At 41.6% G+C, this 26,665-nt stretch overlaps 1 protein-coding gene across 2 annotated transcripts in view; it reads right to left on the bottom strand.

The window, feature by feature from the left end:
• The window catches only part of MTM1 (myotubularin 1), a 131,745-nt gene that overhangs the window by 27,386 nt on the left and 77,694 nt on the right, over positions 1 to 26,665 (bottom strand). For both annotated transcript variants that reach the window (XM_068251021.1, XM_068251020.1), the window contains exon 7: positions 3,462 to 3,545. In XM_068251021.1, coding sequence (XP_068107122.1) covers positions 3,462 to 3,545 — 84 coding nt within the window. The remainder of the gene's footprint in view (positions 1 to 3,461; positions 3,546 to 26,665) is intronic.

The following is a 26,665-nucleotide window of genomic DNA, read 5'->3' as shown; positions in this document are numbered from 1 at the left end:
AATGTGGCTCTAATACTGAAGCAGAACAGGAATCAGTCTTATTTGCTTTGCAGAGGTCTGTAAAAATTATTTTGTAGTCTGACTAGACAATCTCAGAGCTGGGAGGCAGTAAAATACAATTTTCAAACACCCAAAGAGAGACAGAGATGTATACTGACTCCCATTACGATCTGACAGACAGGTCAACTGCATGGATCCAATAGCGTTCTTTAATGCTAAGGCCTCATTCACATTGTGAAACGCAGATGGTCGTGCAATCGCAAGCCATTTGGGCCACCATGCGTTGCGCTGCTGATTCCATTCATTACAGTAAATGAGTCAGCGCAGTGCTTTGCTGAAAAATGTGTGCAGCAGTGCAATAGCGCATCACACTGCTGCGCAGCGCATATAGTGTGAACATATGACAATGCGAAAAACAGAAGTTTTCTTTCTTAAAACAGAAAGAATTTGCAATAATTCAGGTTGGAGTGAGCTTGAGATGTCTCCCAGTGCATCACTGCTGAATATATGCAAATTAACCATTGTTGCCCTCAGAAGCTAAACACACCCCCAGAACCGCTGGAATCCAATGATGTGTCAGCTTGTTAATTTGTACAGAGCCATAATAATCCAACATGACAATGCAGTGTATACACTTTTGATGTTCCTGCACCACTACCCTTCAACATGTTTGCCAATCTTTATGCCCCTGTAGGTGCATAATGCACTGCAACTGTCCTTTACACCAGTGAAGACTTGCCAGGGTGTCCCTGTGTACAACCTTTAACGTATTGATTTTCACATGTGAGAGGAAACCAGCGTGCTCAGAAGAAAGCTCTGCCAACATTGGGAGAATATGCAAACTCCATGCAGACAGTGTCCTGTTTGACTAGAATTTGGGACTCCAGTGCTACAAAATAAACATTTAAAATTTGCATAGAATAAAAACAGATAAATCCTATTGAAGTATTGGGGGGAGAAGATATGGCAAAAACGCATTGCTTGACAGTATCAGAATCAATATTAAAAGAGAAGCAAGCTGCAGCAAATTAATATGTAATTAATTTAGCAAGTAACCCATCCTAACATTTTCCTTTGGTTTTCGGTTAAACAGGCTACACTACATCTAGTTTAAAAGCTTTCATTTTTTCCACACTATATAGATTTTACACATTTAACAATATAGTTTTGTAAAAAAGGCTAAAAAAATGACACATTTAGGGGACAGATTTCCCCTCCCCCCCAAGAGCTGGTTCAGACGAGCATCAATACGATGTCTTCCTCAAAAGCATTTGGCAACCTTCGGTGGCGCTTCCATCCATTCGGTAAATGCATCAACGTTTTGACACCCGCAAAAGGACACGTGAGTGCTGTGCTTAGGCAATCCTGGAAGCGACTAAACAAGACAGCAAAAAATGGGATTCAGCAGTCACATGGACGATGGTCAAAGCCTGTACCAAAAAGTTTAAAAAGGTGCGTGAGCGTCAAGTGCTGCGATTGTCATTTATCACTGGTTCAACCATCATGTCAGCCAGCCTCTACCTGGTACTTTGGGGGAGGGAGGGGAAGGGTGTTCATGTCAGTAGTCCTGCTGACTGCAGATGAACTGTCACATGTTCAAGAGAGACATTTCTGCACTATGGTAATACAGAAAATGATCCTGAATAGAAAACTGCAAGTACAGAACCATGAGGGCTACAATTGTTAAACGGTCTATAAAGCTACCTAAGGTAATCACAGAGGTAAGTCCAAGCTGAATCTACATACCTCTGTGCATTGTCCATTCCTCTCCTTGTTCTCCCCAGGTTCCTGTAATCACCCTTGGGGTAGGCTTGCTGTGACATTCCCTCCCATCACCTGCCCCAATCACTCTACATAGAGGGCAGAGAAGTGGAGGGAATGGGATGGAGATTGAGGGAACATTGCGACATGTCTGCCTTTTTCTGAAAATTTGACTATAGCCAAAAGTCAAACTTTTCAAGGAGTGAGGAATGGACAATGTACAGGAATGAGGATCCAGCATGAACATACCTCTGTGCTTAGCTTAAGTAGATTTGCCTCGGGTTAGTTATTTAAAGGACAACTGAAGTGAGAGAGATATGGAGGCTGCCATTTTTAATTTCCTTTTAAGCAATAACAGTTGCCTGGCTGTTCTCCTGATCCTCTGCCTCTAATACTTTTCGCCATAAACCCTAAACAAGCACACGCAGATCAGGTGTTTCTCACATTGTCAGATCTCACAAGATTAACGGCATGCTTGTTTCTGGTGTTAGACTCTACAGCAGCCAAACAGATCTGTGGGGCTGCCAGGCAACTGGTATTTCTTAAAAGGAAATAAATATGGCATCCTCAATATTCTTCTCACTTCAGTTGTCCTTTAAAAGTGCAAGCTCCAAGGCAGTCATCCTGACCTGGTGTAAGGCCTCGTTCACATCATGGCCATTTCTTTACGCTTTTCACAGCGCATTGCCCTGTGCGTTCTGCAAGGTATTCCTTTTCTCATGTAATTGAATGTGCCTTGTTCACATCTATGCGCTGCGCTGAGCTCAGTTACAAAAACATGGTGTTGCATGCATTTCTGTGTGTTGAGCTGTAAAGTCCACATCAATGTAAGTGAATGGGTGCGCTTTTTTAGCGCATAGAAACGCATGTGTTTTTTACCCCCATTTGGGAAAAAATACATTTACAAATGAAAACAAAGCTTTATTGACAACTCCTACTGCTACATTAAGCAATGCATGCTTAAAAAAAAACGCACTGAAACACGCACAAAGGTATGAGTTTACACACGATTCTCACCGCACTTAATGTAAACGAGGCCGAATACTCTAATAAGCCTCTTTTACATTGCTTGCTAAAGGTCAATGACTTGCTAGGTACAGACTGGTGTCAATGGCCACTCAAAGCCTGTACTCAACACAATTCAATGGTTCCAGTTATCACAAGGTCAACTTAATTCTACCATCCTAAAAATGGATCCGAGGTGAACTTTTACTCATTGCAGAATTGTGTTCCTTTCCTATTGTTTATAGGGCATTCCTCAAGCCAAATACTTTTTTGTTTTTGTTTTAAATACTCTAATTCCCTATAAACAAAATAAACTACGTCCACAGGTTTTCAGAGAGCCTTGGCAGTAGCAATGGCTCATGGGAGGTCAGTCTGGGCAGGAGGAGGAGGTGTTACTAGCCATTGATTTCAGAGGCAGATGGGATGAGGGAAGAGGGGGATTAGGTTTTTTTCACAGGCTTAGTGATCAAGATACAGATAAGCCTGCCTCTGTGTAAGGTTTACAAACAACATGGCTGCTATCATTGTATCACAGGAAGAAATGATCATTTTCTATTAAAGAGGTTTGCAGCTATATTTGTGTGTAAACGCGCCTTTAAAACAGACTCACCTGTGGTAATTGTTTGAAAATCTGAACAAATTCAGACAAACTTTCAACAGACTGGACATGTAATATTTCAGCCATTTTCACATACCTGTCTCTGAAACTCTGCAACGGGATCATAAACATTCCAGCCATTGGTGGGAAATCTTTCTTCATTTACAAATGCAAAGAGAGGCTGTGGAGGAAAAAAAACCTCATGATCAGTAAAGGGACATAGTGTAGTGAAAGAATGTTTGAGGATTGCCCTCTGACAAGTTCAGTTATCTCTTAGATGAAACGTGAGCTGATGGTAATCTACAGCTCTGACAACAATGACATGAAGAGATTTGGACTTTAGCACTTCCTGAACCATGACTTAAAACCAGTATGTGTAGCTGCAGAAATCAGATGGGAAGATTAATGTGTGTATGGGCACCTTAAAGTGGACCTGAACTCTTGCACAGGACAAAAGGAAAGCATAGAGAAATCCACCCTGTATAAATTTAGAGAGTGTAGCCTAATCCCCCCCCACCCATCTGTGACTAATCACAAGTTGTAATTTGTTCTCACAGCTGTGTCAGCTAACTGCCATGGCAAAAGCAGCAAATTGGTAAACAGTAGGTTAACAATATGCCTGCTTCCATGAAAGCAAGAAGTAGACACACTGCAGATTTATTGCAGGATTTGTATCAGCGGTAACAAAGATGTTTTTCTTTAAAGATTACAATGCTGTTCTCTTTGAGACTAGAGAGGAAGTTCTGAGTTCAGATCCGCTTTAACCTGTGAAGCCAGCAATCTGAATAACTGAGGTGCACCACTGTTCTGAACGAGTGATTCTGTGAGTAATACAGACAGTGCTCTTGACAAAGGGTGTTTGGCCCAAATCTTGTGCTGTTTGGTGTGCTGTATCACTGCAGATGTATCAATAAAATATGCTGAATGTTCATCCTTGAAGGGTGGAGTCCTATGTGGATGTCTGACACTATTGGTTACTTTTGTGAGGCTTGATGGACCTCTCACCTCACTGGCCTCCCCGTATCAAATTGGCATAATACTGCGGCCAGCAGAAGCCTGCAGCTTATGGAACCTTCAAGAGGGTCACATAAAGAGACTAATGAAAGATTTGTGGATTTGAGTAGGTGCAAAAACAGATACACTCAGCAAGAATTTATATTTTGCTTAAAGGAACCCAGAGATGAGAGATACTTACCTTTTTATACATACCTGGGGCTTCCTCCATCTCCATGGGCAAGGATCGCTCCCACGCCGCTGTCCTCTGCTGCCTGCAGCTTCGGTACTGGGCCTTGTAACTTCCTCTAGTCGCGGCCAGTCACGGCCAGTCTGCGCAAGAGGAAGTGTACTCTTTACGCATCCCTCCAGCTGCTGCTGGAAAGATATGTAAATAGCGCACTTCACTTGCGTCAGACTGGATGCAACTAGAGGAAGTTGTGGGACCCAGTACCAGAGCTGCAGGCAGCGGAGGACAGCGGTGTGGGAGCGATCCGTGCCCATGGGGCTGGAGGAAGCCCCAGGTATGTATAAAATAGGTAAGGATCTCTAGTCTCTGGTACACTTTAAAGTGTACTCAAGATGACGTGACATGTTGAGATAGATGTGTACCGTATATACTCGCAAGCAAGCCGAATTTTTGACCCCCCAAAAGTGGGCCAAAAGTTGGGGGGTCGGCTTGCTTGCGAGTCATGTGTGGGTGGGTGGGTGGATAGGTGCTGTCCCTCCCCGCTCCCCCCGCGGCCACCGCTGCTGCTATTACCTTAGGCGGCGCCGCTGCCTCTATCCCCGTCCTCCTCCGGTAACTCATTCACAGCAGCGCGCCTCTCGCTGCTGTGATGACGCAGGAAACCATAGAGAGCGGTTCCCATAGTAACGGCATCACGCTACAGGAAGCCGCTCTCTATGGTTTCCTCGTCATCACAGCAGCGAGAGGCGCGCTGCTGTGAATGAGTTACTACCGGAGGAGGACGGGGATAGAGGAAGCGGCGCCGCCTGAGGTAATAGCAGCAGCGGCGGCCGCAGGGGGAGCGGGGAGGGACAGCACCTACCCACCCATACTGGGGCATTATGCTAGCTATATGGGGCACTATACTAGCTATAATGGGGCACTATACTAGCTATACTGGGGGCACTATACTAGCTATACTGGGGGCACTATACTAGCTATAATGGGGCACTATACTAGCTATAATGGGGCACTATACTAGCTATACTGGGGGCACTATACTAGCTATACTGGGGGCACTATACTAGCTATAATGGGGCACTATACTAGCTATACTGGGGGCACTATACTAGCTATACTGGGGGCACTATACTAGCTATACTGGGGGCACTATACTAGCTATAATGGGGCACTATACTAGCTATACTGGGGGCACTATACTAGCTATAATGGGGCACTATACTAGCTATACTGGGGGCACTATACTAGCTATACTGGGGGCACTATACTAGCTATACTGGGGGCACTATACTAGCTATACTGAGCACTATACTAGCTATACTGGGGCATTTTACTAGCTATACTGAGTACTACCTACCTATACTGAGCACTATACTAGCTAAACTGGGGCACTTCACTAGCTATAATGAGCACTATACTAGCTATACTGAGCACTATACTAGCTATACTGGGACATACTGGGGGGATCACGCGGCCAGCGTTTCCTACCCCCGGCTTACATGAGGGTCAATCATTTTTTCCTGTTTTTTGGGGTAAAAGTGGGGGGGTCGGCTTACATGCGGGTCGGCTTGCTTGCGAGTATATACGGTATATACAGTAGCAAGTGGCAAGAACACAAACACCTACAGCAAGCTGTGCTCCTTTTCAATTTTCCCTTCCTGAAAGAGTTAATATCCAGCTATGTAACTGAGTTTTTGGGGAGCAGTACCCAGTCAGGCTATAGTGTCCCTCACTGATAAGTTACAGCTATAAAAGACTTTCCTAAGCAGATAACTGGGCTTCTGACTGCGAGAGATAGATAAAAAGGTTAATAATGCATGTATTTTTGCTCTGGGACACTTGAGACACTGCACTTGAGCAAAAACAATACATCTACTTTGTAAATGTTTATACATAAAATAAAACCATGAGATGTCTAAAAAAAGTCATTTCTAGGAGTAGAAGGATAGATCCAATTGTATATCTTATCTATTTATTTTCACCACTTTAAGATTATTGAAAAAATAAATAAGTGGTCACAGCGTAATGTCTGAGGCCCCATTTTGACAAATTGGATGCAAGTGGACCGGAGCTGCAATCACACAGTTGCTAATTCACAAATTTTTTCAGCCAGCCCATAATGTTCAGGAGGACCGATTTTGGTGATCATTGATGGGACAAAGATCCAGGTCTTCAGACCCATTCAGGAAAATGGTCAGAAATGGCTCCAAACATCACAGATTCTAGCAGTTTTCTCGTACCCATTGTTATTCAAATGCCGCGGATTGCCTTGCAGGTGTTCAGTATGTAGTGGAGGCGCTTCCCATGATAAATCATCTACGTTGGCTGCTCTTATAAAAACACAGACTGCATTGACTGATTTCAGGCTAGTCTCGTACAACACAGAAGTATCAATGAAAATGTTTCTCCAGCCCTGTCATAGCAAAGGGTCTGCAGCATAGAAAGAGGCGAGAGGATGAAAAACAAAAGGATGCATTGAGCGAACACCTGCAAACAGCTCTGATCCCAGCTTACAAAGGATTTTCTGTTCCTATTCGATTGGCTTCATCTGCTCAGAACACTATAAATCACTAACCTTCAATTCAGTGAAAAGCATGCCACTCTCACTGCATAAACACTTCAACAAAACAATCTTCCTTTTACTCACAACCACTACTTCCCTATACTGCTGGATAATACATCAGAGGCATTTCAGAGAATGGGTTTTCAATACCCTCCCTCCTCTCTAGGCAGAACCAAGCAGTATTAGCAGAACTGAAAGTGAACCTGTCTGAAAGGAAACATTGGTAGTGCTAGTCAGTACTTATTCAGTAAGGGCTCCTTAGGCAAGACACACTAAAACTGCAGGGTGGCCTATTGAGCATGCCCTAAGTGGCTGCAGCTCTCAACGCTTTGGGTCCGACAGGAGAAAACCGATATACAAATGTTAGCATTATTAGTGGTAAACTTTTAGTCCAGGTTTCTCCAATCTGAGCCCATCAAGCATGACATCCTAACCTGCTTACTGCCCCTGGCACAGCGATTCACAACGTACCGTACTTAAAAAGGGATCCAAGCAGCTCTTGGCTTCAAATAGTTGCAAGGGCTGACATTGTTCAGAAGCTCAACCCCTGCTGTTTTACAAGTGCTGTTATCCAGGCTAGGTGTGACATTCTTCAACTGTAACTGATGTTTTCTGTTTGAAGTACAATGGGGGTTTGTTTGTGGTCAATTAAGTCTAAAGAGGCAATTTCTTATCTGTTTTCACCATCTCCTGCTCAGGGACCGCAGGTCCTTTGCGGTCGGACAAAGTGGCTAATTTAACTCTTAAGCAGCCCATACACTCAGCCGATTTTCTGGCCGACCGATCGATCGCGATCGATCGATCGATCGATCGATCGCAAATCGGTTGGCCAATCGACCGATCGACGGCCGATTTCGATCGATTTCGATGGATTTCCATCGAACTAGCAGGGTGGAAAATTTAGGTCGATCTGATGAGATTGCTTATCAGTTTGCATTGACCTTAATGGAAATCTGATGGCAAAAAAATGCCATCAGATCGAATTTCAACAGATTTCAAACTGAAATCTATTGGAATTCTATCCTGGTAAAAAATGTTCTAAAAACGCATCAGATAGATCATCAGATGCATTTCTTATCTGTCTGCTGCCAATCTGACGAGTGTATGGGCACCTTTAGATGTAAAAAAATGAGGTAAAATTAAAGTTTTTTTTAATAATAAACCACGTTTTTAGAATGCATTTTTTATTTGGTATAGAGCTGCCCTGGGTGTTAAAAATGATGCTCGGTTCACTTTAAGCCATAGGAGAATTATGACTTATAATACTAAATAAGTTCATGCTATATCTCTCATGACAGAATAACTTTTAAGAATTTGGAAGAACATTGCCTGTATCAGTGTTTGCACCACCTCCATTGTACTTGACAGAGATAGCAAGAAAGGAAACAGAGAAAAAGAATAACGGAGAGAGACAGAGAAAAACAGATGACACAATTCCTTCATGCAAATAAGTGTGTAAGTGTGTGTGCAAGTGTAAGTGTGTGTGCAAGTGTAAGTGTGTGTGCAAGTGTAAGTGTGTGTGTAAGTGTGTGTGTAAGTGTGTGTGTAAGTGTGTGTGCAAGTGTAAGTGTGTGCAAGTGTAAGTGTGTGCAAGTGTAAGTGTGTGCAAGTGTAAGTGTGTGCAAGTGTAAGTGTGTGCAAGTGTAAGTGTGTGCAAGTGTAAGTGTGTGCAAGTGTAAGTGTGTGCAAGTGTAAGTGTGTGCAAGTGTAAGTGTGTGTGTAAGTGTAAGTGTGTGTGTAAGTGTAAGTGTGTGTGTAAGTGTGTGTGCAAGTGTAAGTGTGTGTGTAAGTGTGTGTGTAAGTGTGTGTGTGTAAGTGTGCGTGTAAGTGTGTGTGCAAGTGTGTGTGTAAGTGTAAGTGTATGTGTAAGTGTAAGTGTGTGAGTAAGTGTGTGTAAGTGTATGTGTAAGTGTAAGTGTGTGTGTAAGTGTAAGTGTGTGTGTGTGTAAGTGTGTGTAAGTGTAAGTGTGTGTGTGTGTAAGTGTGTGTGTGTGTAAGTGTGTGTGTGTATGTGTAAGTGTATGTGTAAGTGTAAGTGTGTGAGTAAGTGTGTGTAAGTGTATGTGTAAGTGTAAGTGTGTGTGTAAGTGTAAGTGTGTGTGTGTGTAAGTGTAAGTGTATGTGTAAGTGTGTAAGTGTATGTGTAAGTGTGTGTGTAAGTGTGTGTAAGTGTGTGTGTGTGTAAGTGTGTGTGTGTGTGTGTGTGTGTGTGTGTGTGTGTAAGTGTGTGTGTGTAAGTGTAAGTGTAAGTGTGTGTGTAAGTGTGTATATATGCGTGTGTGTGCGCGTGTGCGTGCACGTGCGTGTGTGTATGTGTCTCTCAATTTGTACAGACTGTTATACTTCAGAACAACTGCACATGAATTACAACACTGGCAATTCGCTGACCTGTGTTTACAGATTTCAACTACTCCCTATTTCATAACAGTATGAGCTTTCTTAATTAGACTATAGTTCGTCGGGTACTGTTCAGAGCTTTCGACAACTTAGAACATTTCTACATATACAATAAGCACTTACTTGCCAAACAGACAGAGGACTTGTCCAAGTCTGTAAAGCACGATCCTGCTTCCTAATGTCGTACTGGACAGTCTATAGATGTTCTTATGGGACTGGCAAAAGTGTCACCATCCACTTTCCTTGATTAGCCATCTGCAGATCTATAGCCACCCACAGACACCTAATCAGTCATTTCTGGATCTCATGTTTGGAAGCTCACCCCATTTCAAGTACAATCCATTGAGGGGTGGGGCAATGTACTGAGTAGGTTAGGTAATCCAATCATTGTCTCCCTGAAGTACCAGTACTGCTCTGCCCTTTCACTACATTCATAGATACAGTCAGCTCCTGTTTATATCCAGATTGCCAATCGGAAGCCAGGCTGCCTGTGAGCAGTTTTAGTAAAGATTTTCATTGCCGGGCTAGACAAGGGTTATTCCAGTACATTCCCATTATGACTGATATACAGGCAAAGCTCCTGTTCGGGAAAGAACTGAATCTCGCAATCAAAGTGAGAAAGAGCGGGGATATTGTGTACAGAAAGCAATCTGAACAATGTGTCTGCTGCTGTGCTTTGAATGACAGATTTGCTGTGATCAGTATCTTTTTCCAACACGACAATTTCTGCACACAAAGAAGCATCTCCTTTACCTACTCACCTAACAATTTCCCACCGCTCCATCACTTAACACAATTAAATTACAGTTAACAAGGGAAAAAACCATGGACACAGGAAGACAAGGTAAATGAATAACATCGATATAGCAACACAAGACGACCAGGCAGACGGAAAATGCATCCGGGTACGTCGTCATGTCCAGGAATGCCCCCCACCAGAACAGTAAATGACATGCTAAGCTTGGATGTGTGATCTAATAAGTGTATTACTAAACCACTTACTCCCTTAACATTATGGGATTCAGTTTAAAGGGTTCTATCCCTGGGAGTGTAATTATGACTAGATGGCAAGCATGTTCAGCACCTGTAGCGCATTTGTCTTTTCCGTACAGAGAAATCCAAAGGCGTGCACGGAGCAGTTTTTTGCGGATCCTTGTGGAGTGCTGTGAGAGGCCCTACACTGCTATAAAAAGCTGATGGATGTAAACTGCTGCCCAGGGTGCCCACATGGGAGCTGTGGAATGGACTGTACCAACGTTGCTTTCACAGCCTCAGAGACTTGCCAACATAAGTAGAGCTGCATGTAGCATCCCCTGTGCCACAGTGAACTACCTGCAGTTTCCCCAGGAACTATATATCGCACAGAAATAATAACAGGAAAGTAAGAGCTGGATTACACCAAATGTTTTCTGTCAGCTTATCCACTGCTGCCTAGATTCTGTGCCATTATCAGTGGACTGGCAATGCATCCTGTGTACTAAAAAATGCATGCAGAAGTGTGTTACACTGAATGGCATAACATCTGGGCAGCAATGGATACACAGACACACTGCATTCAGTATAAAACCAGCTGGAACAGAATAAAAGCCATAAATATGCTTTCAAACATGCTTCTTAATCATTTTCAGAATATGAAAACATTCATCCTTTACGCAGTTTAGTAAAACAAATACAGTATAATCTCACTATAATATAATATACTCGGGTATAGTAAACTACTTCTCCAGGTGCCGGCCAATCTCCATTATAAGTCTATAGGAGCAACATCTGGTATAGTAATCCCAGATATAATAAAACTTCTGTTATAGTAAATGTGTTTTTGGCCCCTACGTGACGCTGATTTGGGATATAGTAAACAGTGGGTGGTGCAGGAGTCATAGGTCTGTGTGAAACCCATGGTCAGCTGCTCTCTTCAGGTTGGTTGCAGGTGAGTTATCTCTGAAAACATTTGTAAAACAAGAAGAATGGAGCAGGTGCTGGATATACAGTACTGTACAAATAAGCAGCCTGAGGAAAATGAGGAATAATGTGAACATAAACATAAGAGGATGCAGCGTTAGCACTTCCACTTTGGAAACACTGTTATAAGTATCATCACAGTCCTCCCAGGGAATGTACACACTCCTGGGTATCTCTTCTCTAGTTAGTGATGATGCTCCTGGTAGTGTGTGGAGTGCAGTACAGGCTACTTTAATTTGTAGTGTGGATCAGAGCAGGCCTCTATACTCGCTGCAGAGAGAGGAGAGTGCCAAGTCCCACCCGCAGAGGTATCGGAGCCAGTCACATTACAGAGGAGAGTGACTGTGGCCCAGTTAACACTTGGGTTGGAGTGGCAAACTGATTCCCCCCCCCCCCCCAAAAATTTTTCTATTTCAAACAGTCCATTTCTTTACTAGTGTGAAGAAACATTCAGTTTTCTCATTGTCCCCAATGCAGCGCTTCAGCGTCCGATTTAAGGTCCGCTGAGCTGCAGTGTCCAGAAAAATAGAAACTTGCAGTCCATTCAGCAGAACATACGGAACGGATCCGTTCCAACAGACGTATGTGAATGGTTCCATAGGTTAACATTGGATTAGTTCCCATCCATTCCGTTTGTACAGTATCCGTTCCATTAATGGACTAAACCGGGCCTTATGACTGGATGCATTTTGAAGAGATGATTCATGAATGGCTCAAGTGTGAGCAGAAAGTTTTGCAGGACACAGTTACATAGTTATTTGGGTTGAAAAAAAGACATACGTCCATCGAGTGCAACCAGAAAATAAAGTACACCAGCCTTCACGTGCTGCAAGTCCCAAACGCAGAGGTATCGGAGACACAGAGAGCGAGTGGCTGCCTCTATTCTGCAACAGCTGCAATTTCTAAGAAATCCTGGATACTCTACCAGCAATTTGTCCAGCCTGGCTATGCAGCCGTAAGGTATAATTAACATTGAAGTCCACCATGTACTGTACCACCAATGGGAGGACAGAGTTGGTCTTTTGCAGCAGAGACTATACCAGGGCATGCCGGGACATTGGGACATTTCTAGAACAATTTTTGATATAATAAACTTCTGATATAGTAAACCACTTTTCCTGGCCCCTTGGACTTTACTATAACAAAATTATACTGCATTTGTTTTCTCAGAGTACCCGTTAATTACAAACTGCCCTGACTGTACCATCATTATAATGCAAGTGAAACTGCAGTTAAAAGTGGGATTCACTGCCAAAAGCTTGAGTTTTCCACTTGGTGATAGACCAGGGATGATGTTCCCTAGACTAGGAAAAACACATTTAAAGTGAACCAGAGACGAAGCACCCTCATGCATTTTACCATATAGATCAGTGGGAACATTAAAGAAAAAACCCCTACCCTGCTCTCAGTTTCATCCTTCACTGCTCAACCTGCTTATCAGCCCTGATAAAATCCCCGACTGAGCATTAAGTCTGGCTTTGCTCAGGAATCATTATAGCCGAGTCTGTCTTCTCTGATGTCTTTTCAAGCCCAAGCCTGCCCCCTTATGGCTCTGCTTTCCAGTTCTGTATACTTGCAGCATCACAGAGAGCTGTGATGAGATGGGAGGAGCTGCTAATGTAAGGGTATATTGAAAAACCTTTTTTTTTAATCTATATTTGTTAGTCATAAGAGGTTTTAGTAATGGCGATTTCATTTTGCACAAAGCCCACTAAATAATATGCTTTTCTGATGAACTGTGTTTTGCATGGAGTTTTAGTAAATAAAACACAAAGAACAGCACACCAGAGCAGTGAAAATATCAGGTATAGTATTTCTTTTCTAAAATCTATCTGAGGATATGTTTATTTTGTGCCAAAGCATTCATCTCTGGTTTCCTTTAAAGCACAGGTGAAGCAAACAAGCATAATTTCATACTACATCCATCATCAAGAGTACAGCAATAAACATGATATGCGACCTATAATGGAACACACAACAGTGCTATAAAGTTAAATGCTGCATTGTGGAATACCAATATTCTATGGCTCGAGGTACAACATGTCATCAGTGCTCAGAAGCTAGGTGGACCTGTGACACAGACAGTGTTTTAATGAGGTATCTTCCTTTCTGTTCCATTTATTGTACATTTCTTAAACTGCTACCTTTCAAAGATTGCTGCCTGTCCTCACTGCACTGACAGCCAGGCTCTCTTTAAAGACCAGTAAGACATATTTTACAGCCTCTAACCCTTCATATAGTAAAGTAAGTGAAGAAACAGAGTTGTCATAACATGGTTATGTAGTTCTGTAAATGCTACAGGTGCGCCTACTTTTTGTAGCACAGAATCCATTTTCCTGGACAAAAATAAAAAGCTTAACACTCTTTGTATGTAGTGTATTGTTAGACTGCACAAAAAGTACATATGGCAAGGATGATGCTTACGACTTTTAAAGTGATTACACCACCTCACACACCCAATAGAAAGCGGGACGTGTCCTTTTTCTAGACCTTCTGTCAGATGGGACAATCGTGCATTGGAGTAATCTAGGCCAACCCCACCTTACCCAGAACTCTCCGCCTCTGTTTCCACTTGTAAAGTTCCACCCCAAATAAAAGACATTTGAGCCTCCATAATGTACAAACGTCTTAAAAATGTAATCGTATTAAAAATGCAAACTCATTTATCAGCAAAACGATGTGCACAGAGTCTTAACAGGCTCTACACCATGAGTTGGCCGCCTGATTGTTATTTATATAGCGCCAACATATTCCGCAGCGCTTTACAAAACACAGTAAGACAACACAGGGAACATAGGTACAACCAAAAAAATATACAGCAGAGTCTCAAGCAGCACAAATATTTCAACAAAAACAGTAAGCATAAGGAGGATGACCCTGCCCTTGTGAGCTTACAATCTAAAGAACTGTGTTGCTCTTTCCGGCCACCTCTCGCCACTGCCACAGATAAATCGGCTGTAAACCGTTCACAGGTGACGATCAACCTCCTCCTTGGCAACGCAGTCTCAGCCATATTTCCAAAGTCTTCCAAAGCTTTTCGTTGCTGGGGCCCGTCCAAAATTTTCAGCCACCAATTAGGCTGCAAGGTGGGTGTAAACTGACAACGAAGATGGGGGTGGCCAAAACCTCGGCTAAAGTTCAAAAAAAAAAAAAAAAAACCACCACAGCCATAATTCTGAGGAGAGCAGGGCACTCACCACAACAAATTACGGCTGAACAGGTAAGTAATTAACCCCCCCCTCCCCCCCCCCCCCCCCAAATCTTACATTAGAGAGACTTAAGCGGAAAAAAAATTATGATATAATGAATTTGTTGAGTAATACAGCTAAGAAATAAAACAGGAGCTGACAAGTCTAATATTGTTTCCAGTTCAGGAAGAGTTAAGAGACTCCAGTTATCTATGCAAAAGAGCCACTGAGCTCCACGACTTTCAAAGTCGCAGAGAGCTCTGTCTTCTGAAGCTTGTTATCTCAAGCGTCTGTCACCGTATTGTTTTTTTTTTTCTGCAGAAGACAGTTCAAAAGTTCCCTAACCTGCTTTGTAAAATCATTTAGAATGCGGAGTAGTGTGTAAACTGCAAATATTAGAGAATGACGCAATGTTATTTAAAAAAAAAAAAAAAAAAAAACTATATAACTGAAAATAAAAATGAGAATATTTTCTTTGCTACTAATGTTCTAGTAATTATCCATACTACACAACCAATTCATTATATCATATTTTTTTTCCCGCTTCAGTGTCTCTAAGTCAGAGTACAACATGACAGGCTCTGTCTTTTATACTGGAGGCACTCCTTAAGATGTTTGCTGATCAACAGTTCTGTCCTGACCGCAAGGGCTCTCCCTCACAATGACATAATAGAAATCAGCATTGGTATGTGGCTTTTCCTACTCCCGAGGGTTTACACACTGACACTTTTAAAACAGCGCAGGAGATTTGGGTGCAGCCGGTTTCGCATAGGCCGTAATAGCAATTACAGCTATAGCGGCCCTCGTGAGTAATTTAGGCACAGTCACAACACGGAGCTCAAATTACTTTTAAAACACTGTAATTCATCCGCCAGCAATAGCTGGAAGCCGAACAACATCACTCCCCACTATACACGGTGCCCTGGAGGGTAAATAGTAGTTAACCCCGCTGGGACTTGTGCAGGAGCAGGGTAAGCCATACATCGGCTTTATCCTACTCCCAAATCTTCCAGCAGCTATTTCATAGGTAACCTTTACAAACACACTTTTATATGATGGTGCCTGCTTATGACTGCTTGTCCAAATCTTTTCTCTGGCCTATACATGGAATTCCATCAACCCATAATAAACTCTCCTCAGATTACCTGCTTATGTGGAGTTATGCACTACCGAGCAATGCATATAAACAAGAAGATACAGTACAAGTGCTATGGAGATCTTCTGTTTAATATTCCTTTGGAAGAATAGGATCACTCATCTACTCTTTATTGCTTGTTCTCAATTTAACAGCTGAAGACATTGTAATGGAATGTTATTATAAGGTTACACAATCTAATCTGGCTTTGATGGCTGGATGTTTACGGGCATGATGCATAGCTGAGATGTTTTCACAGCATAAAAAAACTCATTCCGCAGTGTGGCATGTAAAAGCAGGCTCACTTGTGTGATGTGCAGCCTAGTAAAATGGTGGTATTTAAGAAAGGTGGTCCACTTTCACACTGCATAAGATTCATACACTGACAGCTCATGGTAGTGATTTGCAGCAGAACTAACCTGGTCTATGAAACAATGAAATCCATAGGTTAAATAGGAATATCGGGGGGAGGGACATTTCCATGCCTGTGAGTTTGGAAGACAGTAGCACTAACTCTAAAGTAATTTATTCAGGACCTCTTCTCACAGTTATGTTATTCAGAACCCCCAGGGTTTGCATACGTATTCCGCCACAGTTGGGCGCCAGGTGGTGCCACTTGTAAAAATATTGGTGATTTACATTGCAATATTTTACTATGCACTTACCTGACACCCATTCTTACATGTACCCTCCCTTATAAGTGCCTAAATCTAAACCCCCTACCTAATGCCTAACACTAATAAAAACAGCCTCAATTGTGTAGACTACTGGTTTCTTCTGTAGCCGTTTGGTTCCTAGTAATGCATCAGTTGATCAACTCACCACCTTTCGGCACCAGATTGCCGATAACTTCTACTGACATCCATTAACCAGTTCTGGTGCTTGGGGCAGTATATATACGCCCTGCATATAAAATAAATTAATTTTTAGCAGAAAAGTACCACCCAAAGAAAGCCTAACTGATGGTTAAAATCAATGTATAGATCATTTAGGTGTGGTAAGTAGTGAAAGTTATTAGCGAATGAATGGGAGGAGCACTAAAATGTGAAAATTGTTCTGGTCCATATAGGGAAAAACACCTTAGTGGTGAAGTGTTTAAACATCTGCCGAATCCCGTGCCCAAATCATGTAGGATTTTGTGTAGCTGGAACATCAATAAGAACTGAAAACCTGATGTAAATAATTGTATTCTGGTTTTAAAAATAAAGAACCTAGGCTTTAAAGATAACTATGTATAATTTATAGGACTGCTGTTCTAAATGTTAATTCAGCTCCCAGACTGAATGATAATGACACACAGAACTTTTTATTGCTATTCTGCTATCAGAATTACATGCACAGCCACACAGAAGTTTTATGGCCTCTACTTAGTTATCAAGGAGAAATGAGCTGTTTGACTTCCCCCACTGCAGAGAGCAATAGCCCTGCGTAACTGGTTCTTAAAGTGAAAAGGAGAAATAGAGGCAAATCCTTAGTAATGGCCCATACTCACGGGCAACTTTTCTTCTCTGTCGCTAGCACACGGGAGCGTGTGTGCGACAGTTCGGCGACGGAAGCTGTCGCCGACATTCCTCCTCCCCCCGCCGGAAGCTCCGTGTTCTTTATGGAGGTTGCTGTCGCTAATCCGCATTCTCACGCGGACTAGCAACAGTTGCGCCGGAGTTGCAGCGGCAACTGCTGCCAGGCGATTGACCGCGCCAATCGCCTGGTGACAGCAGCGACGAGCGACAGTTCGGGGTGCGCGCCATTGCAACGCCTCATACTCACGGGCAGCCTGTCGCCGCAACACTTGCGTGCCGCGTGTTGCGGCGACAATTGTAGCACGCGAGTATGGGCCATAAGACTGGTACAATATCTACATGTTTAAGGCATCATGTTACATGTTACTTCAGATACACTTTAAAAGTTGTCTAGCTTTCTACAAAAAGCACCGTAAAATAAAGGTTGCCTTGTTAAAGCAGAAGGCAATTGCAAATTCTTACTTCTAGTGATCACCCACAAAACAGACTTACAATACAATCCTTTCAGGAGTAAGTAAGGCATTGTGATTTTATTTATTTTTTGCCAGTGTAGGCCAAATAGGCATGCAAAAAAGCAGATTTACGACAAACTACAACTTTTCATTTTAAAATGCAAATTCTTCTTCTACTAAGCGGTTTCAGAGTATTTCTTCAATAATTTTTAGACTAATTTAATAAATATTATTAAGAAAAATGCTGTTAAAGGCAAAATCCCTAATAAACTAAAAAAATCTGCAGAGAAAGTGCTGACTAGTTCAGCAATGCCTTGCTATGTGTCTGTTCCCACCTCTGCTGCTTTCACTAAGTATATACAGCTCCCCAAAGATTAACAGAAAGTGTGGTGCGTTTGTGCACATAACACCCAACATCAGCGGAGATGGGGCAGTAAAATGCAGGCCAGTGCTGGACTAGTTGGTGCCCAGTTTTATCTTTTTAATGTTTTTATTTTATTTTAAGATCTAGGTCACGATATAACAGTGAATAATCACTTGTTTGAAAAAGGAACCTGTGCTAATTAACTGGATTTTCCAGCAACTGTAAGTGAATTCCTCTGCAGGTCAATCTAATATAACAGATACACAGTTGTTTTATTGGTTGTTGGGCGGATAGACATGCCGGTAAATATAGATCATTCATGTACAGGTCATGCCGTGTAAATGTATAAATGACTGATTCATGTACTGTTAAAGAGCTATAATACACAGGAAATTACCTGGAATAAAAGATTGGTTGGATGTGTGTTGACTTGGCATTTATAATCAGTCGTCAGGAAATTATTAAAAATGATCAACAGGCCAAAAAACTGGCTATGTATCGCCTTTTGTGTCCTATCTGACCTAAAAGAGTCGTAGTTTTAGAGATGCTAACACCAGTCCGCCTTGCACCGACCATCAGCCCTCAATGGCCTCAATTCACTAAGCTTATCTCCTGTCTTTAATAACGTTTCTAGAGTTATCACCATGGGCCTCAATTCTGGTAGGGTTATCAAACAAATTACCTCATGCGAGGTAATTTACCTCATGAGGTAATGACATTTAGCAATTCTGGTAGGTTTTAGTCATGCTTTACTTCATGAGGTAAATTATGAGGTAATTCATGAGGTAATTTACCAAAAATAGCTATTCTCATGGAAATTAGGGGGCATGTTAGCACATCATTTACTGATCAGTTTAAGACCTGCCCTTACCTGGAGGTAAAGTCAATTTGCATGCATTTTGCAGTTTTTAGTGGAGTTCCTATTGCTGATTTAGTATCGTTCCTATTCAGGTTGTGTAATAGAAAAGGTTCATGGAAATAAAACTCCAATATTTACTGATTTTTTTTTTTTTTTTTTAATAAGGGATGTCTATAATAATACTTTTCATAGGTTGCAACATAATCAAATACACCTTCCTCCCTCAAAAAAAAAAAAAAAAAAAATGTTCCAAACTTATGGAAGACAATTAAAGACTACTATTATTTATTTACTGCATGCTTACCACTGAAACACCTCATGTTTTACCTCACTTTTTGCATTTACCTCATGTTTTTCCGCATGTTTTACCTCGTGTTCAGAAATGGAGAAAAATCTTTCAGAATTGCTATATAAAGAGGTAAATATCTCATGAGGTATTTTACCTACAAAAAAAAATATTTACCTCACATAGCTACCAGAATTGAGGCCAATGTAGTATTCAGGAAAAATTTTACCTCGGGCAAACTTAATGTTAAAGCGGTATAAAACCCTGACATAATATTCAATAAAAACATGTTGTCCTACTTTTTATATGCCATACGGTTATCATATTTGCTTTTGTGCAGAAGTATTATTATTCATTTAGAAATTACAAATTCCCAAAGTACTTTTTTTGCTCTGAGAGATGACTGGATGTGGGATCAAAGTTGGTTGGTCAGGTGCGCGGCGGTACGGCGGCCAAATTGCGAACGAGCGACGAGATCACAAAATTTGTCTCTTGGTCAAATCTCTCAATAATCATTCTAATGTATGGCCACCTTACGTTAAATCCTTAAAATAACTTCAGAATTTTAAAGTTAAAGACAGGCTGTTAATTAACTGCCTGTGAAACCAACTACAGAGGAGGTAACTTAATGCTGGAAACACACCATGCGTTTCCGCGTTCGATGAGTCAGTCGATACGCGTCGATTTGATTATTTCCGACCTGTCCGATTCAAGCTTCGATGGATAGTTAGGTCGATTTGCCATACTTTACATGGCAATCGACCTAAAAATCATCGAAATTCGTTTGGAAATGCTCGGAAATAATCGAATCGACGCGTATAGACGGACGCATTCGACGCGGAAACGCATGGTGTGTATCCAGCATAAGGACTGAAGTGATAAGATAACTCTCTCACTGTGAAAAAACGTATCTCTACATCTTAATAAAAATAAGATCGATGCGTGGTGGTAAGTTTTCTCTTGCCTTATCTCCAGCATGATCTTAGTGAATTGAGGCCACAGTCACTTAAATCTTTTGTCTTACACATTTTGACATTAACTTCTGTGATAACCACATTGTCCAAAGCTGAGCGCTCCTTATATAAGCAGCATTGCGTTGTTACGTCCCTCTACGTCACTGTTGGACTAGTTTACATTCAAATAAGGGGTGTCTCTAATGTTTTTGCCATTCCGTGTAATTATTAATTGTTTCGTAGTGAACATCGAAGTCCACCATTCCCATTTCATACAGAAGTCTCTGGAACAATGTGTTTATTAAACATACTGGATTCAGCTTGGTATAACTTGGCCCATGCTAGTAATTTGGAGCTCTCCTCTCTAAGTGTATGTAATCTCTTCTCTGTGTACAACTTTTAAAATATTCATTGTTCTGGTGTGAAAAGAATATTGCCAATTTAACTGGAGTAATAAGTGCCTCTAGCAGCAGTTTAATAGATGTTTCCGTAATGGACACATTAGAAGAACATTCCATAGTCTTCAGCCAAATCTCCTTCCAGTCACAAACCCATTTTCATTTTATAACATGGCTAAACATCACAGCAGAGAAACACAGAAGTGTTTAGGTAAGAAAAAGAAAAAAGACCAGATAAACATGAACAGAAATACCAATGCACAAAAGTCAACTCTCCTCAACTAGATAATATCATCAATGAAACCAGTCAATTTAACAGGCAACTATATTGGCAGTAGTTCTCTATCCACACATTTCACTGCTATTGCAAATAGATCACTATTTGCTTTTATATTTGCATGCGCTATGTGACGATTGCATGCTTTGCACTGCACTCTGAAATCAGTTTATCGTACTTCAGCAGGGAAGAAGCTCCTCTTTAAAGCAGCTTCGAACACAAAAAGGTGAATGTATAAGGGTGCATATCCAATTTTGTTTTTTCCAATCCTACCATTTCCACATAGTATGAGGGCCAACAGATTTTGAATACTCTATCGAATACTTCAGCGCAGGTATAAATTCCATCACCACACCGAAAAATGTAAAGTCTTACAAGATCCTTTAGACTCACACTATAAGGTCTATATAAGGCTCAGAACAGATACGCCGTGGATCATCAATCTGCTGATCTTCTCTGCTTCCATTTCAGTTCCCAACTCGCTGGGTTAGATTCCCTGAAGTTACACTCACAAAATTGCAATATGAAATAAAAAGAATGCAATTCTAAGTGTGACCTGTTTAACCCATTAACAGCTTCAATATAGTTATCTGGTTTGAGATAAGTGCACTGCTTTTGACCTCAGTCTGTAGAACTCGCTGTGCTGTAAAATCTTGGAATGCTTTGATGTCTCTATGCTAGCAGAAATATAGAAACTGAGAGCAGAAATACTCGGTTATTGTCTCACACTGCCTCTAGTGACAAGTGGCCATAAATACACATTACAGTAGTACTAATTAGAAGCAAAGGAAATGTAACAAATAAAAAAAAAAAAACATGCTAAAATAAATTGGCCTGGAGCACACTTGCAAACCTCAAAATAAATCTGCTGCTAAAGGGTTAAGAGGTTTATTGGCACTTTGATATAAAATGTATAAAAACAGAGTAAAACTTACATATGGTTCCTTATTACAGGGACCCAGCCGTAGCAACTCGCATGTAAAGATGAAAGCCCTCCCCCAACCATGTCTGCCACGCCATTGGCGTGACGGACTGGTTTGGTTGCTCTAGGCATCTGTCGCGCTTTGGTGCATTTTTGCACCCACCTCGATAAATCCACCTCAGGCGTTTACAAGCAACATCTAACATAACCAACTGCTGCCTGCACATTCAGTTATTTTGCCTACAGTTCCTCTTTTAAATCAGATAATCAATTGGCTGTTCAGTTTTGTTAAAGCCAGTTAAGACGTCTAATCTTTCGCCTTTCTTGTTCTACCCATTTATGCCCATTATAATGCCCCTGCAAAACCTCTCTCTTTAAACCACTCTGGAAGATTTTCAGGTCGTAAACCAATAAGAACCCATACTTGTTACAAGCATCTTCTAGATCCTATCTGTCTAGAATGATAGGAAAGGCTGAGTGCTAATTATTCATTCAATAACAAAATCAAATCACGATAATCCTTTCCCTGCAGTCGGATTTGAAGAAAGGCACTTGAAATCCCTTGTAAAACATTCACAAAGAATTAAAGACACGAACGTGGCGAGAGACAGTTCTGACAATCTGACAGCTACCAAGGACAGAGCCATTACAGATCAGCCCACATGACTTGCCTGCAATCTTACTTTAGAACTACACGCAAGAACATTTCCAGAAAGTGAACTGTGAAAATAGCAGTCAGGATATAATGGAAAAGCGGGCTGAATGGAAACAGAAAAGCCATTTGTCTTGGTCAACTGGGAAGATGCAGGACAAGGTTATACGCATCAAAATTCAGCACAGTTCATCAGAAGGAACCTTCTGGAGGAGGAAGAAATGTTTATTTAGCCGGACACATAACTGATATATAGCGACTGCATCTACTAGGCACAAGGCAGCCAAGACGCTGACGTTATAAATAGTCTGTTGAAATGTGGTTATGCAACTTGATTTTTATATGAGGTTCACAGTACAACTGGGACAAAAAACATTCAGCATGCAAGAGAAAAGGCACAGAAAGCAATTATAGCTGGCATGTAAAACAGCATCCAGAGACAGCCCGAGTAGGTAAAACAGTGATGAACTGTGATGCCTGGGAGAGGCCTGCTTATCAAAGCCATTATATTTTATAAATTAACAAGCCGCTCACTAATTTGACTAAAAAAAAGCAATATGTACATTATTTAATTGTGATTAACTGCTACTGCAACTTTCCTTTTGACCCAGTTTTATAGAGTAGGATAAAACAAGGCAATAAAAGGGTAAATCCGATGTATAATTACAGATAAGGTAAAATAAAAGACATCTCAAAGGGGGGGAAAAAAAAAAGTAAAAATTGACAATTTCTCCCAACAACCTCGGAACATCACAGCGCTTCTAGGAAATACATCATTCCCTATATAATGAGAACAGCAGGACTAGAGCTGCTAACACTGGCAAACTGTACCTAGGTCTGGTTTAAAGGACACCTGAGGTGAGAGGCATATGGAGGCTGCCATATTTATTTCCTCTGAAACAATACCTGTGGCCTGGTCGTCCTGCTGATCTCTTTGCCTGCAGTAGGGTGTGGATCAAACACCTGAAACAAGAAGTCAGAAACATCTGATCTGCATACTTGTTCAGGACAGCCAGGCGGCTGGTATTGTTTAACCTCCTTTGCAGTATAATTGTCTTCGAATTTTAGGGTCTGAAAGCGGTGCAATTTTTGGGGTGTTTTAAGCTTCTAATCTGGGGGGGGGGTTTACTCTACAGAGATTTCTAGCAGCCCCTGCAGAGCTCACCTACCCAGGATCCAGCTCTGCATTTCTTTCTCCTGCCCTCCAGGTGGCGCTCTATCTCTATGGTGAGACTGCCATCTGTCCTCACATGACGGACTAAAATCTCACCCGTGGGAACAAGAACCTTGGAGGAGGCTGTTCTGTTCTTAGGGAGTCGGAGAAGTGAGTATGAAGTGTAACACTGCTGCACCTGCTTTGCATTAACCTGACCCAGGGCTTTGCCCAAGTAGTCATCACCAGCCATCCTGTTCATTTAGATATAATTTTATTTCAGCATTTAGTTGGACAAAATATGAAATGGACCCTCAAAAGCAAAAATCTTGACTTTCTGATATTCTTGTAGCTTTCAAAGTAACAGGAGCACAATAAATATCACCACTATACCTTGAGGGGGCACATGTGTCTGGGTCACGCAAGCGCAGTGAAGCGCGACTGGGAACGACTTGCGGATTTACCTGGCTGGCCAGCAGAACAGGACAACCAGGGAGGATGGCAGGGGAGCCTATGGCTGGAGGAAGCCCCAGGTAAGTATAAATGCTTATCTTTCATAGGTTTCAGGTTTGCTTTAAGACAAGTTATTGTTTTCAAAATCTATCACTTAAAGAGTATGCATTTATTTGCTGTATGTATAGGTCACGTAAAAGAATTCACATGTTTCAATTAGTTACCTATGCACTTTAGTCCAATAATTTAATATAGGAATTCATATACATATTGCCACTCAGCTGACATTAATTTGCCAGAATGTATAAAAAATGCATTTGCATGTGTTTTTGATGCAAATATAACATATTTCCCAGAAGTCTCACACCAAACAATTCCATTTCACTGGTTCCCCTAAGTGTAGGGTGAGCAGATTTACCCATTAACTTAATGAAAACATTCAGTCTGATACTTACTCCCCACATTCAAGGTAAAGTGAGCGAGGAGACCTTGACATTGGACTTTCAAAGCAGTGCATTTAAAACGGAAATCAAGTTTGCTTCTTTTATACAAAATTATCTATTCAAACAATTTCTTCCACCATTCCTCCCAGTCTCTCTACTGAACACTAAAGGCTAGTACACACTAGCAATTTTGATTGCCCAATGATTGGTCAATTTTACCACCTCCATGTAGTATGAGGGCCAAACAGATTTTCAATTCTATGCAGATTATATAGGTAAATGGTCATACTACATGGAGGTGGTAAAATTGACCAATGATTGGCCTATCAAAATTGCTAGTGTGTACTAGGCTTAAAGCCTCGCACAAATAGAGCTCTCCTGTCATACAATTGTTCATGATTGTCTTCAGCTGAAAGCCCCAAATGAGTACAGGTGTCCCCCAATGGTTGCCCATCTTCAGTGATCAGCTGAGTCAGATCCACCACAACCAACTGCTACTGTAGTTCCAGCTGAAGGCTGCAGTGGGACACTTTTTTTTTTACCCCTCATCTCTCCATAAATCATAATTGGTCTGCTCTGTGAGATTTTTTTTATGTTCATCTTAGGGTTAGGGCTTGTTTCCACTAGTGCGGTGCGGAATCGCCTGCATTTCACCGCGGACGAAATCGCATGCGGGTGCGATTCCGCATGCGTTTTTGCCGCGATTTCGCATGCAATTCCGCATAGGTAAGGGTATATGCGAATTTAACCATGTCACTGCCTGTGTAAATTAACATTAATACCTATGCGAAAACGCATGCGAATTCGCGTCAAAAACCGCATGCTCAACCGGCATGCGATTTCCCTACTAAAATACATTAGCGGCGATTCACGTGCATTCCTCTCGCACGCGAAATCTGACGGCTCTGCCGTGCAGATTTCAGCCACACACAAAAACGCTCCCGCAGACACACAAGTGGAAACAGCCCCATCCACTTGCACTGCCTATGCAAATCCGCATGCGGATTAGCTATAGTGGAAACGGGCCCTAAAAGATCACCTGAAACGACCATGAAAGATAATTTCAAGCTACACTTATCTCAGATCTGTACACATATCTTAGAAGGAACAACCCCTCTACCTTGAAATGACCGAAACAAAAGCTCCACCAATAACATCACAAATAGACTGCATTTGAACCACAGTCAGCCTGTTTCTTTTTTATTTTGTGTCTTATCACCCGGAGAGGAATTAGGGCCCTTTTCCACTAGCGTGTTTGCGCTAGATGAATCGCAAAATCGCAAACCGCTAGCGATTTTACAATCGCTAGGGTTTGCTAAATAACATAGGAATCGCGGTAAGTTATTTCCACTACCGTGATTCGTTTTTGCCTCAAACGCGATCACGCTGCGGAGCGATATTTGCCGCGATTTTGTTATGCACTACAGCATAGCAAAATCGTGAACGCAATCGCCGGAGGTTTCCTGCACTTTTGCAATTCAGCAATCGCTAGCGTTCAGCATGAACGCTAGCGACTGCTAGTGGAAAAGGGCCCTGAAAGGGAATACTTTCCCCGGGTAATTCCAACACAACAACAACCTTCTCGTTTAATCTTGAAATGAAACAATGTTTTAGTTTGAGTTCCACTTTATTAAGCATTTTGTATTCTGCACTAATGAACTCAGATGAACAGAGAAATGTTAGAAATGCAAAGTCAGCAGCAGAAGGGGAAATGAACTCCTCTAGATCACAGCATCCCCCAGCAAATATGAACAGAGGATCCTGTTATAAGTCAGCTTCTGCTGCACAAGTCGCTAAAAGGCTGTCAGTCATCATTATGTACATCTCCTGAGACGTAACAGCTTCCTATTTAGGTTAACTACAAGATCATTAGAAACATACACCAACGTAATGGGGAAACTTACAATGTAGTTCATATTTAATGAAATGCAGTTTGATCACCAGGATTCTTAGGCAATTGGAGCACAGAATAAGGAAAATGTAAAAAAAAAAAAAAAAAATTGCAAAAACTAACTTTACATTACATTTATGTTTATGGAGCCCTTTCAGTGTATAACAAAAATGTTATATACAATTACCTTTCAGCTATTTAGAGAGAACCTGAAATGGGGCCCAGACTGGACCAGATTGAGACAGTTACTGGG

Source organism: Hyperolius riggenbachi, chromosome 8 (assembly GCF_040937935.1).
Source record: "Hyperolius riggenbachi isolate aHypRig1 chromosome 8, aHypRig1.pri, whole genome shotgun sequence".
Lineage (NCBI taxonomy): Eukaryota > Metazoa > Chordata > Amphibia > Anura > Hyperoliidae > Hyperolius > Hyperolius riggenbachi.
This window is presented reverse-complemented; position numbering and strand designations above follow the sequence as displayed.